Source organism: Aptenodytes patagonicus, chromosome 3, assembly GCF_965638725.1.
Source record: "Aptenodytes patagonicus chromosome 3, bAptPat1.pri.cur, whole genome shotgun sequence".
Lineage (NCBI taxonomy): Eukaryota > Metazoa > Chordata > Aves > Sphenisciformes > Spheniscidae > Aptenodytes > Aptenodytes patagonicus.
This window is the reverse complement of record NC_134951.1, coordinates 82,140,486-82,156,974: the sequence shown is the minus strand read 5'-3', so window position 1 is coordinate 82,156,974 and position 16,489 is coordinate 82,140,486. Positions and strand designations below refer to the sequence as shown.

At 40.8% G+C, this 16,489-nt stretch overlaps 2 protein-coding genes across 2 annotated transcripts in view; one reads left to right on the top strand and one right to left on the bottom strand.

The window, feature by feature from the left end:
- The window catches only part of MPC1 (mitochondrial pyruvate carrier 1), a 546,410-nt gene that overhangs the window by 58,900 nt on the left and 471,021 nt on the right, over positions 1-16,489 (top strand). The gene's annotated exons all lie outside the window — the stretch shown is intronic.
- On the bottom strand, positions 13,772-15,744 carry CCR6 (C-C motif chemokine receptor 6). The gene is made up of 2 exons (XM_076335530.1): positions 15,736-15,744; positions 13,772-14,857 (listed from the first exon to the last, which is right to left on the bottom strand). The coding sequence occupies exons 1-2, from the start codon at positions 15,742-15,744 to the stop codon at positions 13,772-13,774; spliced, it is 1,095 nt and encodes a 364-aa protein (XP_076191645.1).

Sequence of the window (16,489 nt, the reverse complement as noted above, 5' to 3'; positions counted from 1 at the left end):
TAACGGAGAGTGGAGACTGACAGCAGACTATCGTGTCCTGAATAAAGTCACGCCACCGCTGAGTGCTGCTGTGCCAGACATGCTAGAACTTCAATACGAACTGGAGTCAAAGGCAGCCAAGTGGTATGCCACAGTTGATACCGCTAATGTGTTCTTCTCGATCCCTTTGGCAGCAGAGTGCAGGCCACAGTTTGCTTGCACTTGGAGGGGCGTCCAGTACCCCTGGAATCGACTGCCCCAGGGGTGGAAACACAGCCCTACCATCTGCCATGGACTGATCCAGACTGCACTGGAACACGGTGAAGCTCTGGAACACCTGCTATACATTGATGACATCATTGTATGGGGCAACACAGCAGGAGAATTTTTTGAGAAGGGGAAGAAAATAGGCAAATCTTTCTGAAGGCCGGTTTTGCCATAAAACAAAGTAAGGTCAAGGGACCTGCACAGGAGATCCAGTTTTTAGGAATAAAATGGCAAGACGGACGTCGTCAGATCCCAATGGATGTGATCAACAAAATAACAGCCATGTCTCCACCAACTAGCAAAAAGGAAACACAAGCTTTCTTTGGCATTGTGGGTTTTTGGAGAATGCATATTCCAAATTACAGTCTGATTGTAAGCCTTCTCTATCAAGTGACCTGGAAGAAGAGCAATTTCAAATGGGGCCCTGAGCAATGACAAGCCTTTGAACAAATTAAACAGGAGGTAGTATATGCAGTAGCCCTGGGGCCAGTCCGGGCAGGACAAGATGTAAAAAATGTGCTCTAGACCGCAGCCGGGGAGAACGGCCCTACCTGGAGCCTCTGGCAGAAAGCACCAGGGGAGACTCGAGGTCGACCCCTAGGGTTTTGGAGTTGGGGATACAGAGGATCCGAGGCCCGCTATGCTCCAACTGAAAAAGAGATACTGGCAGCTTATGGAGGGGTTCAAGCTGCTTCGGAAGTCATTGGTACTTAAACACGGCTCCTCCTGGCACCCCGACTGCCAGTGCAGGGCTGGATGTTCAAAGGGAGGATCCTCTGTACACATCGTGCAACTGATGCTACATGAAGTAAGTGGGTCGCACTGATCACACAAAGGGCTCGAATAGGAAACCTCAGTCGCCCAGGAATCCTAGAAGTGATCATGGACTGGCCAGAGGGCAAAGATTTTGGAATATCACCAGAGGATGAGGTGATGCATGCCCCAATGTATAATGAACTACCAGAAAAAGAGAAGCAATATGCCCTGTTCACTGGTGGGTCCTGTCGTATTGTGGGAAAGCATCAGAGGTGGAAGGCTGCTGTGTGGAGTCCTATGCAACAAGTTGCAGAAACTGCTGAAGGAGAAGTGAATCAAATCAGTTTGCAGAAGTGAAAGCCGTCCAGCTGGCTTTAGATATTGCTGACCGAGAAAAGTGGCCAGTACTTTATCTCTACACTGACTCATGGATGGAGGCAAATGCCCTGTGGGGGTGGTTGCAGCAATGGAAGCAGAGCAACTGGCAGCGCAGAGGCAAACCCATCTGGGCTGCCGCATTGTGGCAAGATATTGCTGCCCGGGTAGAGAACCTGGTTGTAAAAGTCCGTCACGTAGATACTCACGTACCCAAGAGTCGGGCCACTGAAGAACATCAAAACAACCAGCAGGTGGATCAGGCTGCTAAGATTGAAGTGGCTCAGGTGGATCTGGACTGGCAACATAAGGGTGAATTATTTCTAGCTCGGTGGGCCCATGACACCTCAGGGCATCAAGGAAGAGATGCAACATACAGATGGGCTCGTGATCGAGGGGTGGACTTGACCATGGACACTATTGCACCGATTATCCATGAATGTGAAACGTGCTGCAATCAAACAGGCCAAGCGGTTAAAGCCTCTGTGGTATGGAGGACAATGGTTGAAAATAAATATGGGGAGGCCTGGCAGATCGATTATATCACACTCCCACAAACCCGCCAAGGCAAGTGCCATGTGCTTACAATGGTGGAAGTAACTACCAGATAGCTGGAAACATATCCTGTGCTCCGTGCCACTGCCTGGAACACTATCCTGGGCCTTGAAAAGCAAGTCCTATGGCGACATGGCACCCCAGAAAGAATTGAGTCAGACAGCGGGACTCATTTCCGAAACAACCTTATAGACACCTGGGCCAAAGAGCACGGCGTTGAGTGGGTGTATCACATCCCCTATCATGCACCAGCCTCCGGAAAAATCAAATGATACAATGGGCTGTTAAAGACTACACTGAGAGCAATGGGTGGTGGGACGTTCAAACATTGGGACACACATTTAGCAAAGGCCACCTGGTCAGTCAACACTAGGGGATCTGCCAATCGGGCTGGGCTTGCCCAGTCAAAAAATTTACATACTGTAGATGGGGATAAAGTCCCTGTAGTGCACATAAAAAATATGCTGGGGAAGACAGTCTGGGTTATTCCTGCCTCGGGCAGAGGCAAACCCATCCGTGGGATTGCTTTTGCTCAAGGACCTGGGTGCACTTGGTGGGTGATGCGGGAGGATGGGGAAGTCCGATGTACCTCAAGGGGATTTGATTTTGGGTGAGACTAGCCAATGAATTAAATTGTATGATGTTAAGTGCTATATAATACTGTATATCATGACTCCTATGGTGGCTATATGCCATATCAACAGTATCACAGTAAGAATCACCTAGATTAATGAAGAATGAACTTTGATGAAACCGAGCAAAGTGCAGCAATGATAGAACCAGACAAGTGCAGTGGTGATGGGACCAAAACTGGCTTCAGCATGCACCAGTGCAACACCACACACCATCTCTCCTGCTCTGAAGGACTGTTATGACAGATGGAGCCCAAAGCCGTGGACTAAATGAACTCAACGAACATTTTATAGGGATGGCCCATAGACTAAGGGAATGATACCTGTGCGTATATATCAAAAGGCAGGAAAAGTGGTGGTGATTAATTGGAATGTATTGGAAAGTGTGGGGACCTAGGCATGACGTAGATGGTATAGAATAAGAGGTGGATACTGTCCTGGTTTCAGCTGGGATAGAGTTAATTTTCTTCCTAGTAGCTGGTACAGTGCTGTATTTTGGATTTAGGATGAGAATAAAGTTGATAACACACCGATGTTTCAGTTGTTGCTAAGCAGTGCTTACACTAGTCAAGGACTTTTCAGCTTCTCATGCCCTGCCAGTGAGAAGCTGGGAGGGGGCACAGCCAGGACAGCTGACCCAAACTGGCCACAGGGAAATTCCATACCATGTGACGTCATGTTTAGTGTATAAACTGGGGGGAGTTGGCCGGGGGGCAGCGACCACAGCTCAGGAACTGGCTGGGCATCGGTCGGCGGGTGGTGAGCAGTTGCATTGTGCATCACTTATTTTGTATATTCTTTTGTCATTATTATTATTATTATTTCCCCTTCCTTCTCTGTCCTATTAAACTGTCTTCATCTCAACCCACGAATTTTACTTTTTTTTTTCTGATTCTCTCCCCCATCCCACTGAGGGGGTAGGCGGGGGGAGTGAGAAAACGGCTGTGTGGTGTTTAGCTGCCTGCCAGGTTAAACCACAACAGCAGTATTACTTTGACAGCTGGGCCTTTGGCTCTTAATTAAGTAAAGATCTTTTTTAAAATCTCACTGTAAGTTCCTTTCATGCACAATTCTTCTGGATAAGCTTCCCCACCCAAACAAGATGCATCTGAGAGTGGCAGTCGATATCTGGGCATCTGGGAGCATAAACCTCTCTGCAACCAGAACCCTGTAAATATGAGCGTGTCCCAGCTGATGTCAGATCCTATAACAGCTGATGTTTCCTTTTAGCACTTTCCCCATGAGATTTTTCTGATGCCTGGTTCTATGGGATATTAAGGTCCATGGGAAGAGTCATATACAAACATATGCTAAAAACATTACCCAGTATGTTGTAGCTGTCAGATCCCATATCCTGCACTGTCATGTGGTAGCTTTTGTTTTTCCTTTCAGTCCACTCGGATGCTTTGACTCCTATCCTGAGGCAAGAAGGATAGGAACTAGTCCATGTCTAACAAGATTCCTACATGCTCCAGTTGTCTGCTGGAGATACTTGAAACTTTATCAGGCACTCTGGAGTATCCAACAGTTTGCCCATGTCTTAGGCATGTTAGCTGCCTCTGTAGGAGGAAGCAGATTTTGAGGAATATTCATTTCTGATAACTGCATTCCCAAAAGTTCTCTTGTGTAGAAGTCAGCAGAGAAACTGGAGTCAAGAAGGTTTCCTAAAAACCTGGTTTTATAGCCCTAACAATAAATACTATTTTTTCTCAGCTGATCAAAAGCAGTGACAGACAGCTCACAGACTCTCTATAATCAGGCAGAATCCTTCAAAGAGCTGTTGGGTTTGCAGTTTGCTGTGGGGGCCTTTACAAAGCTCCAAGAACATCTGTAACTTGGATTTTGTACTTCAGTCCGGATTGTGCCCTTTGTTTGCCTTTATTTTACCTTTTTCTCCCTTTTTCCTTAAAACCAGTTACTTTAGCTTTTGCTATGAATGCATAAAATTTACATAAAACCGCTGTGAACATTTCTGCAATTAAGCAGTATTTGGGAGTAATTTTTACACAAAATATATTTTTACTTAAAGGCCAAACAAATAAAAAATCACCCCACCTTAATTTACTGTGTTCCCCACTAAATAACCATTACCTTATCAGAGATCAAACACTATATAATAGAGCAGCAAAATACAGAACTTTTTTAGATTCTCTGTCAATAATTTCATTCTACCTGTGCTATACCAAAACTTGGTCTTCACTTAAACCTCTTGAGCATTTTCACTCTTAGTGAATATTACAAATTGCTCTGGCTGCCAGACTCTGAAATGCATAAGAAATTGTCCTTCAGTATTGTCCTATAATGCAATCAACTGGGAAGCCAGAGGGAGACGTTTCAGACAAGAGAAATGCAGTTTGTGTGGCACTATACATGCTTATTTTCTCTCCTTGTGGAACTATACTGTATCATTAAATCATACAACTTTATGAATTGAAAATATACAGATATAGACCAGAAAGTAACTTTTACAGACTGAGCATGGACTGAATTTAGTGGACAAAGCCCCTTTAATTTCAGTAACCTTCTAAGTGAGATAGTGACAAAGTGCGAATCAGTACCTATGACAGTCTGTTGATACAGATTTTCAGAACTGCAACAGTATAGAACTAGTATAAAGCAGAGAAGAATCATCTAAATGTGTAGTTACACACAGTAAAGCCAATAGACATTCAGATGCTAAAACAACACCAGGCATTAGAAATAAACACTATCTTAAAAAGGATCTGACTTACTAAGAAAAATCTGGTGCCTGGTTAATGTAAGGACAGTTAGTGTTCTCCATTTCCATTCTCCAAAACTATTACATAGTTTTCCAAATAGAAGATAGCTAAGCAACCTGCTTATTTCAGTCAGTAGAGTCACAGAACAGATGGTTAAGTTTGATCATTGAGACTTCTGGAGATCGTCTAGTCCAGCCCCCTCCTCAGAGAAGGGTAAATGTGTGCCATGATGTGTGTTGCATTATCTATTGAAATGTCAAAGACATACACAGTTTTCATCTGTAAATGTATCAAACAGATACCTTTATAATAAATAATACAGCGTTATTTTTCAAAGATCTGTTTGCATGTGCAACTGGGGATTTCTTATTTTATTTCTATGTTCTTCTCTCCTTATTGTGTTGGCTCTAATAAAACAGCATTTTAAATGATACCTTACAGAGTCTGAGTGCCTTTTTTACTGGGATTGTAACAAACCAGCACCTCTTGATGCAGAACGATAATGCACTGCTACCACCGAGTTTTGAAAATCCGACAAAAATGGTTCAACTAGCTTTCTACAGATCTTAAAGATGGCGTGCAGAACTGAGAAGAAACTTCAGGATTTATTCGAGTTCTTTACATTCTTCTTTACCTACATTTTGCACCATTTTCTGGGATTATTTTGGGGCACAGCTTGATATTTTCTAGGATTTAAAAAGTTACCTCCCTTTGGGAGGTCACTGGTGTCCCTCAGCTGAGTCATGATAACTTTCAAGAAGCTGAAAGCCCAGCTCATGCACGTGAGTAAACGCTGCTAAAAGGTGTTAGCAGAACTCAGAGTCAGGTACAAAGTCTTACCCAAGAATGTGAGACTTGTAAAAAGACATTCAGGGCAAGAAGTTTCTTACACAGTTGTTTTGCCAGGAAATATTTGTCCATAAATGCCCTTAGAGAATGCAGCAATGGTTAAGTATCTTGATGCCTTTGTAATGGAAAAAAAATGAGAAGTGATAAAATTAAATCCCATATTTTAAAAAGATCCAGAAGAGCAACATATTTTTGAGTGTTTTGTAAGCAAAACCAGCCAAAATACTTGTTGTTGGAATTGCACAATAAGTGCACAGCCTAGCCCTTCATAATGATTGAGACCTCAGTGAGGCACAGCTGCACCTGATTCTGCACAAGAGCAGCTGTTGCCCCTCCAGACATTGCAATCCCAGCTGCCAGAGAACGTGTCACGGTAAAGTAAAAGCCTACCATTATCGAACTTATTAGGATCAGATAAAAACACTTAGAGATTGAAAAGAGGAAAAGTACTTTATTTTTGGAGAAAATGAGGCTCTTCACTTTCTTCCTCCTTCACTGACAACAAGGAGCAATAACCCTCTAGGAAGGGGTGTACTGGTGGAGAGAATAGGCAACAATCTTGTGCAATTTCAGTTCAGCCACAAACCTTAGGTTTGACGAAAGCAACAAGGCAAAGCTTGTAAGGCACATATATTATTCATTATATAGTTATAATATACAATCACATTATTATATTACAAGGCTAAACTAAGTGATTAAAAGCACGTCTTTGGACCTTAAATCTATAGAGATTTAAGAGATATAAAGTCAGTTTCGGATAATCTGAGCATGAATATTTTACATGTGGTTCAGGTTCAAATAAGCAAGCATTTTAGATAGTATTTCACACAAAAATCAAGTGAGTGGAATTAGCTATCTCTGAGTTTTTATGTCCAATATTTTGCAACTTTAGTAACAATTTTATGCAAGTTAACATGTTTCTGCAGTGTTGTATCATTACCACAAAACAATTATTTGTACCCTTACGGAAATAAATACTAAGAACAGAAAAAGTGAAAAGGAATTCAGTCCTCTAATAAGAGCAATAAAGCCATCTTAAAACTATGATTTCTATGGCTTTCTTCAATAACATATTTTAAAGTCAAATCACAAAACAACAGGTATTTATAGAAAACTTGAGAGGGAAGAAAACTGTTGAGAGCAACAGCAGTTAGAAATGTTTTGTAATGAATCCAGCTGCATGCAGCCTAAGACAAGAACAAGAGAGGTTAATGAAGACAAAGTAGAAAATGTTTCCTGCATTGATAAGTCTGTTAAAAAATCCTGTTTTTATGAAAATCCCAGAGTACATAATACTTTCATTAAACACTGTGTTCATGCCAAGTTAACTACAATGTAAAAGGCACACCAGGTTCTTCAATCTCTGTGTTGACTATTTGCATCCCTGCTGGTACTGTTCTTTATTACTAGCAGTTGCTTCTGAAGTGTAAAATCAACATATATATCCACTGGTCTGAAAATACCATAACCTGCAAAAAGCCTCTGAAAAGAGTACTATTTTTACCACTGTTGTTATGAGCCGAATCTGTTTTGAATCTGAATCAGAAAAATAAATACAAAGGTGTTTAAATTTTTCTATTAAAATTTTATGAGACAGGTGATTACAATACTTTGTAATTCACCTTGGATACATTAATAAGACTATTTTAACTTTCATAAATAGATCTCTTAGAAATCAAACCGTCTACCATAAATATACATCATTCATGCATTCTAACAAACAGTACATTTTCTGTATCTTTGTATTCCTTTTTGTCTTCCATTCTGTATTTTTGTAATGGAATACAGAACCTAGAAATTGTTTTTATAAAAACATACTTGATACTAGCAAAAAATGATCACAAATTACATGGACTAGAGGCAAAACTTGATCTGATACCTACCAGAAATTCATAGGTTAAAAACTGAATACTAGCAAAAGGTGAGCAAAGAAAATCAAGGACAGCAAGCAGAGTTCCAGTTTAACTACTTTAATGGCTTCATATCTCTGTAAAAGTTTTTCAGAAATGGGACCAGGAATCACAACAAAACCATAGCTGGATGATCCAATCCAGGCTAAGAAACAAACAAAAAAACAAAATCACCAATTTTCTGGTAATTAGATAGCTTTTTTCCTTTATAATTCATAACCACTAGATAGGACTAAGCACAAATTCTTCACAAACAAAACTACCATGTTTTGTACTGAAGCATCAGGGCTATCTATGGTTGACGTAAATCAAGATCACAGATATTTTCTATTTTGAAGAAAAGCTCTTACTTCAATGTTCAGCCATTGTTTCTTATGGAAGGAGCTGAGTGTTCTCTACTTCCCCTAGTTCTCAGTGAATCACAAGTTTATAAATAAACTCTAGTTACTACAGATTAAATATATATTATTATATTAATCTGTATTAACTAAAATAAATGTCTAGGAATGACAAAGCTGTACTAAAACTGAATAAGAGCTTTAAAAATTTTGATAGAAGAATATTAATTCGACTGGTTTAGCTCAGCTTTATATATATATATCAAATTGATAATGCAGTAATTCAGTATGTATTTCTAATAAAAAGGCAATGAAAATAAATGGAAGATGATGATTTCATTAAAAATATAAGTGGTGCATCAGGATATACAGTTGGGTTACATAATACCATCAATCCAAAGAAAACTGACTATGGATATCAGCTAGAAAATTGCACAAGCAGCACGTTTTTCAGTTTGTAGGGAAAGGGATCCTGACTTGGTGGATAAGAACATTCACCATCAAAATAATGTTTTAATGAATAGGTTTTGTTTTCTTGACTAAATAAAACCCAGACACTTTTCAACTCAGGTTAGATAATGGAGTTCATTCAACCAAAAATGGAGAATTTGTTTTAAGGAACTTGTCATAAAAGGAACTTGACTATGCTCAAAGCTGCCCAGAGAACAACTCCTTGCTTAGTGGTCACATCATTACCACCAGGTCTCACGTCATTCACCCACAGTAGAGGAGATGTCATTTAATTCCCTTTTCAGCCTGAAGGACCTGCAACTACACTGCCCAGCAGAGAATTAAAAGCTATTGGTGTAGTACAATTTAAGGGTGAAACTTGCTCCTATTTTTGTTTTTGGAGCTGTACTTTGCATAGACTGTATAGCTCCTAACCCACAGGTGGTGGCAGGAGGTGGTACCTCCTACCACAGGAGGTGGTAGGAGGGAATACCCTGTTTGCAGCAGCATAAAGAAACAGATTTTGAGCCTCTCTCAGTGGTTTTGTGAAATCATTTCCTTGGTTTTTATTATAGTATCTGAAAACTAACCGGAAATGTCAAAACATTTTAGATGTTTCATAAGACAAACTGTTTTGACATTTTGAAAACATTATCATTTTCACTTAATCTAAAACTATTTTTTCCAATTCAGTCCAAATTCTGAAAGCTTCAAGTACCATCTTCTTGCAACTTTTGTAGCAAAAGCCCCCAAAATTTTCACAATTCTAGTCAACAAGATTGCCCTACGAAGATCCAAAACAGAGCTTGGTCTAAATAATAAAATCAGAGTTATACCCGTTATGTACTTAATCATTATCAATAACCTTCCATCACAAAAATGTTCCTCTCGAGACTGTTTTTTCCTCTTTCTCTTCAGTTTCCACTCATCATCTCCAACTGTTATCTATCTTTGCATATAATTTTCATTTTCTTTCCTCTGCCTTTCCTTGCTAGTAGCAAGACCCAAATGACTTTGATCTCCTCTGTCCACTATGACTCTTTTGCAGGTTCACCAGCTTAGAGTGATCACTCTTCTAAGAAAATTAATATATAAATAGAAAAGATAGCACATGGAATGTAAATACCATGGGAAGAAAGTTGCCACTTTTTACGGGGAGCCAATTAATAAATTAGGTCAATTTTCAAGGTGATATGTGCCAGAAAACAGATTTAGCTTTAGGCTGTCTGCACTGAGATATTATGCCTTTATTTAACAATGTGCACTGATGACCTACCTCCTTCTGAACTGCTTCAACAGGAAGTGTCAAGCAGGGCCGCCATGGAGCCACCAAAAGCATAATGGAACCCACTAACAAGCAGAAACCTTGTATGTGCAGCCAATACCACAACCCAGCCCTGTTGGTTGTCTTGCTCCTCCAGCTGGGGCAAGATATGAATTGTCTTCTTGAAGTTTATCAGGCGCATCTTCTGGGTGTATGACATGACACAACACAGCATGTATCCTTCCCTCTTTAAATATGGTAGGAAACGAAGACCTATATAAAAACAAGTCTTTTTTTCTTCAAAAATAACAGATGGAATACATATAACAAAAAAGAAAATTTCACCATGTATTTGCTATGCAGTGTACTGCACAGCTACCACAACATGAAAATAATAATAAAAAGCAGCATCTATAGCAAGCTCTGAAAAGTTACTCCATAAGCAGTGAAAATAACACCCACATTCCTATAAATCTGTGCTCTTTTCATGCCCTAAACTCCCAACACCAGCCCCAGCTCACCTGTCAGTTCTGCTGACATGGCCACCAAAGGAAAGACAGAATATCTGAGGGCCCATCAGCAACATCCGCTGGCCAACATGCCACTATGGCCACCTGCTGCTGAACACTGGCGGTGGGGTTCTCCTCCTCCACTGCTTTCGCTCTGAACTGGTCTTGCTCTTTTATCTTACAGCAGATTTCACAAAAAATGGTAAGAAGCTACTGCATGTAAATTAAATTTTTAACTACCTATACTTCTGTTCTGTAGTTGCCCTCAAAATTTGAGTAAAAAAGCCAGGACCCCATGGGTTGGAGCTGTGGTTCTACCTGCGCAGCAGCCCCCTGAGAGCCCATCCTACCCTTCACCCCCATTTCTCCCAGAGACAGGGCGATCATTCATGGCAATTGAGATTTCAGCTGTACCTCAAGTGGGATTTTTAGCAAGCCCTTGATGTCAGCACAATTCATGCCCCAAACACTGTTTTAGTCCCACACATGCACCATGTTCCCCTTCCCTCAGCAACATTTCTCACCCATGAGAATCAGGGAACAGCTGGGTATGTGTTCTACTTTTCAGCATCATTTCCAGTGAGCATTTTTCCCTCCCACAAGACAGCAGCCGGGAGGCTGTGTTGCCTCCCGTGTGAGGCAGATGTCCTACCACCACCATTTCCAACTTGCCAGGGTCCCTCACGGTTACCAGGGGCTGGTGACCCATGAGGCAGCCTGGCGGGCCCCTCTCGCTGGGGAAGGCCCCGGCCTGTGGGACCGAGCTTCGCTCTGTTCCTTCTCCTCCCTCCTCCCCGAGAGAGGATGCTTCTTCAGCCAGAAACCGCTTCACGACACCTGTGGCGCACCTGCCCTGCCCCAGGGCCCTCCCTCTCCGGCCGGGGGTCTGTCAGCCAGCCCCCTCCGGTGGAATGATGACAGGATCAGCGACTGCCCCTTGGCCATGGTCTCGCCCCCCAACCCCACCCCGGTGGCTGTTGGGGCAGCGTTTGGGTTGTTCAGTGGCTGAAGGCCAATGCAGGCACGGCAGCAGGGCTGGCAGGAGGATGGGGGTATGCTTTTGAGCCTTGTGGGGTTCTGCCCAAGAGCCACCATAGCGCATGGTGGGCTTCAGTCATGGACTTCCCGCCATGGGGCACACTCCCTCACACAGCCTCTGAGGGAGAGATGCTATGTCGTTCAGATATGAGAGATTTTGCACTGAATAAAAGAATGTTTCAAGGCAATACATGTAGCAAGGAACTCTTAGATCTGAGGGGTTTTTTTCCTTTTCAGTTACATTTTTTATTTGCTGAATTCTCTTCCAGAAAATCATCAGTGCTATATACAGCAAATGCATGCATCTGCATTTACATAATTTTGTATCATATTCTTGCCTAAGTTCCTATTCAGTCATGATAAATATATGCAAACTTTATCACACCTGGCGCTGATATTTAAAAACCTCACACTGCACTGTAAACAAGGATGGATTGCGCCAGCCAAGGCGGTACTAGTTTCATGTCATGCCGTATCAACGTCCTTCCTCAAGGGATCTTCAGCTCCAGCACTGTCCTTCTTGGCTCTTTGCATTGTCACTGAAAGATGTGGTTAGTGATCCAAGCTCCACTGCGTCTTCAGCCGTGAACTTTAAAAAACACACAACCAAGGAAAACAGCATGCTGCAAATTGCATTTATTTACACAGCCATAGGAGTGTAAAATCCCACCAAACTGCAAATCTAGAGACTGCCATGGCTTCTGCTCACGTTGCAGCAGAACTGCAGAGGACTGGTATGTACTTCAGCAGTCTGCAAACAGGTAGCAGTGGTGCTCCTCTCCTCCATCCTGTCCCTCTGCCCTCCTGCTCCTGTCTACCTCGCCATCCCACCATGACTGCTACAGTGTGGTGAAGCTCGCTCAATGAGCAGAAGATCCACTGAGGGTTTGCTGAAAAGTCATGCCTGGGTAAAACTAATTGCATTTATTATAAATATTCCTATATTCATAGTGAGTCAAATACTGACTAACTCAGTAAAAATTCTGGCTGGATTAAGTCAGATTCTGGTCTTATTTTTAGATATAGTCCCTAATAATTTCTGAAGCTAATAGAGTAAATTTCATATATGTGTATTTGTGCTAGTAAATCCATTCCTAAGGAAACTTTGTTAATGGTAGCTAACTACCAAGAAATGCATCATGTTTTGTCACCAATCAAGTTCCAACAAAAAGTGTTGGAATAATTGCAGTTCTGTACAGTTTGTTGCCTTCTAAAAAGCGGAGTGTGAATTTCAGCTAGAAAGAAACAACTTTTCACAAGGAGATGTTCACCAGATGATCAGCTTTGATGGATTCCAGCACCTGAATCCTGTGCCAAATGAAGAGAAGAACCTCTCAAGCAAAGCTCCGTTCCCTATTCAAAACATGATCTCAGGAGATCTCAGGAAACCTTTCCGTGGATATTTCAGTGTTCTCTTTAATTAATAATTTTATTTTTTTCTAATATTCTCTTTAGTAGACATGTCACTGTTGGCTTTGACCAGTCTCAGCTTTGGTGTAAGCAATTCCCGATGAGCAGGTGGAATGTAGAACTGGGCAAAGATTTATGAGATCTAACACCCAAGCCCAGCTATGCCAGCAGCCTTGAGCTTCTTTCTTCATGTCTCTGTTTGCTTTCCTTGCCGTGCTTTGCTCAAAATGCAATCTCTTTAGGTTAGTATTATCACAGTGACCTGTCTGCAACAAAAGCACAGTGGAGACCCACACTTAAATAGGATTTCCAGGTAGAAGTAATTAACAGAAACAAGCTAAATGTAAGTAGAAAGAACCTGGACATAACCTGACTCATTTACTTAGTACTTTTGGGATATTTCAGTGATGTAGGACAGATGAGATGCAATTTTTCTTAGAAAACAAGGAGGGTTCCTCTGTAAACTTCACTTTCCTGATAATTCTAAGGAATGCACTTTAGAAGAGCGTGAATGTTAAGAGAGGTGAATAAGATTTCAGTTTTCCACAGGACAGTGTTACTCTTTTATCTTAATTATTTTCCTGAAGGGAGTTGTAGATCATGGGAGCTCCCTTAGAGGTGCAGAGAAGCCCAAATGACTTGCCGTCACAGGCACAGTGACACTGGTTTGGGTTGCTCGGTGAAAAGAGTCCTTCAGTAATAATGTTGTTTAAATTGTATTATATAGTAAAAGAAGATGCATTGTCAGTCAGAATTTCACTAGTCTGTCTTGAATGATAAATATCAGAGTTTGTCCTTGAACCACGTTTATTACATTTCTTGTATCTCATGCACCATAGGTCCTTCATTATCTTCACAAAATAACTTCTGAACTTCACTCCAATAAATGCATAGAGCACAGGGTTCACACAACAGTGTAAAAATGCTATGGCTTCAGTGATGTATTTTGCATAGGCCATTATCTTGTCATTGTCACAAGATTTGTCTATCTTGCCCATATTTATGGCTGTCACAAGAAGAACAATGTTATAAGGTATCTGGCAAACTAGGAAAACAGCTACAATTAATACGATCACACGGATTGCTTTGTTTCTTTTGGAATTCTGAGCTTGTTGTAAGGATTTGACAATGAACGTATAGCAAAAAATCATGAACATGAAAGGTACAAAAAATCCAAATCCAACTTGTAGACACAGCAGCAGTGATTTCAGCATCGTGCCTTCAGACGTTCTGTCAAACCTGTGATCGCAAATCTCTTTGGTTTCATTGGTGGAGAAGCTGTAACTTTCATTGTATAGAAAAGAGGAACTAGATATTAAAATTGATGATACCCACACGACCAAACAAATGAGTTTACTATATGCGAGCGTTCTTGCCCTGAGTTTAAATGACTTTGTTGCCTGTACAATAGCAATGTACCGGTCCACGCTGATAAAGGCCAAAAGCAGCATGCCACAGCTGAAGTTGATTGCATAGATACCTCTGGTCATTTTGCAAAGGAAATCACCAAAAATCCATTCGTCAGCAGCATAATTCACTGCCCACAGTGGGAGAGTGAGAACAAACAGTATGTCTGCTATGGCCATGTTGAAGAGGTACACATCCGTCATGGACTTGGTTCTTTCATATAAAGCAAAGGTCATCACTACAAAGATGTTACCAACTAGGCCGATGATACAAATCAAAGAATACACAACTGGCAGAAATGCTTTTGTGAAGTTCCTGACTTCCAACTTAGAACAAGGTTCTGTGATTAGAGAAGCATAGTCTAAATAATATGGATAATCTGTGGTACGAGTCTCTGTCTGTAAAAAAGAAAATCACCAGTTAACACATAGGTGTTAATCTCTAATTTCTATATAGTAGAAAGATGATAGATAACAAAGTCATACAAATACAAGGTACTTTGGAAATCTTTCGAAAATTAGTATGCAAGTATTATATGGCTTGCCAATTTGAAATGGAAATGACATTTCCCTTATGATAACCGTAATAATTCTGTCCAGTCCTTCCCACATCTCAGCTTCAAGTCTCTATCAGATTCATCTCAAGATAGTCCACAGCACTGTTGTTTCCTCCAACGTTATATGTTTTACACAGTTTCCACCCACCACACACCCCAATTAAAAATGTGTTTAACAGTGCAGAGGAGATTTGTAAGAACTAACTAGAGAATTTAATAAAATCTTAATTAAAATATGACCATGGAGATAATCTTTTTGGATGGCCCAAAGGTTTCCATCCTTAAATACATTATGCAGAAAGGATTAGTCTGCTGTCACAGAAGACTCTACAGTGTAAAAGTCTGAATTTGAAGTAGAGGTCTAGACTTCCTTTACCGTCAAGGGAGGGGAACAGGCCTTTCTAGCATGTTATACATTTCATACTAACGTAGCTTGGCTAAATCAAGCCCAAAAATGATTACTTCTCTCCACTCAGCTAGACAGGTAATCCAGGATGGCTAGCCAGAGACACAGTTATCTGCACCACAGACACCAAACCTGTAGTTGCATTAGGAAAGTGCAAACCCAACAAAGAGTGTGCTTTGACAGTGAACTGCTGTCAGAAACATCTCTTCAACTCCTGAGATTAGGGCATTTCGACCAGCAGCCTCAAAGAGCTGGGACTTCCAGATTCATTGCTTTATTGAGGTACTAATATAGTTTATCAATTAAGTACTTACAAAATTCATTTTGGCAGTACACGTCTCAGAAAGAAAAATATGAGAAGAACTTCAAAATGCTTTCCCAAGGATTTCTGAAAAAAAGATAAAGTAGATTGGACTGGGAAACCCGCACAAGAAATGTGAACAAGTAGAAAAACACAATCGGACATAAAACATTTATTCAAAGAAGAATCTCGTCACTTCAACTATATCAACAATACACAGGAGCATCTCAACAAATCACACATCTCTGTGGCACAATGTGCAGCTGTGGAAAGTGGATGGTTTACACCAGTATCATTAAGAGCACAATCTTACATATGGAATCTTTAGTCATAGAGCTAATAAATGATATATAAAAATATGTGACTCTTACTTCACACTGACTTTGCACCACAAGAAGTTAGAGTAAATTAAATTTTATTTTCAGAAATTCTGTATGACAATAGCAATCGGTGTATTGAGGGAAATACAGAACAAATAAACAGCATTACCGTAGTATACTCCATAACAGTAATATGGCTCTTTAATTTTTTTTTTAACTCTGTTATTTTATCAGTGTGTCTCAGCACTTCTAACATCACTTTACTTGCCCTTTTTTATTACAGCAGTGAGGTAAATTAAGAGTGCCAGGATAATTGCTTCTTATAGTGCAAAGGATAATACACCACATATGAACAGACTGACTACTAGTGTTGTTTTGTCTTTGTTCAGTGCGCAGATCTTTGTGTTATAGACTGCACTCCATGAAAATAATTTATTTTCTTTATCA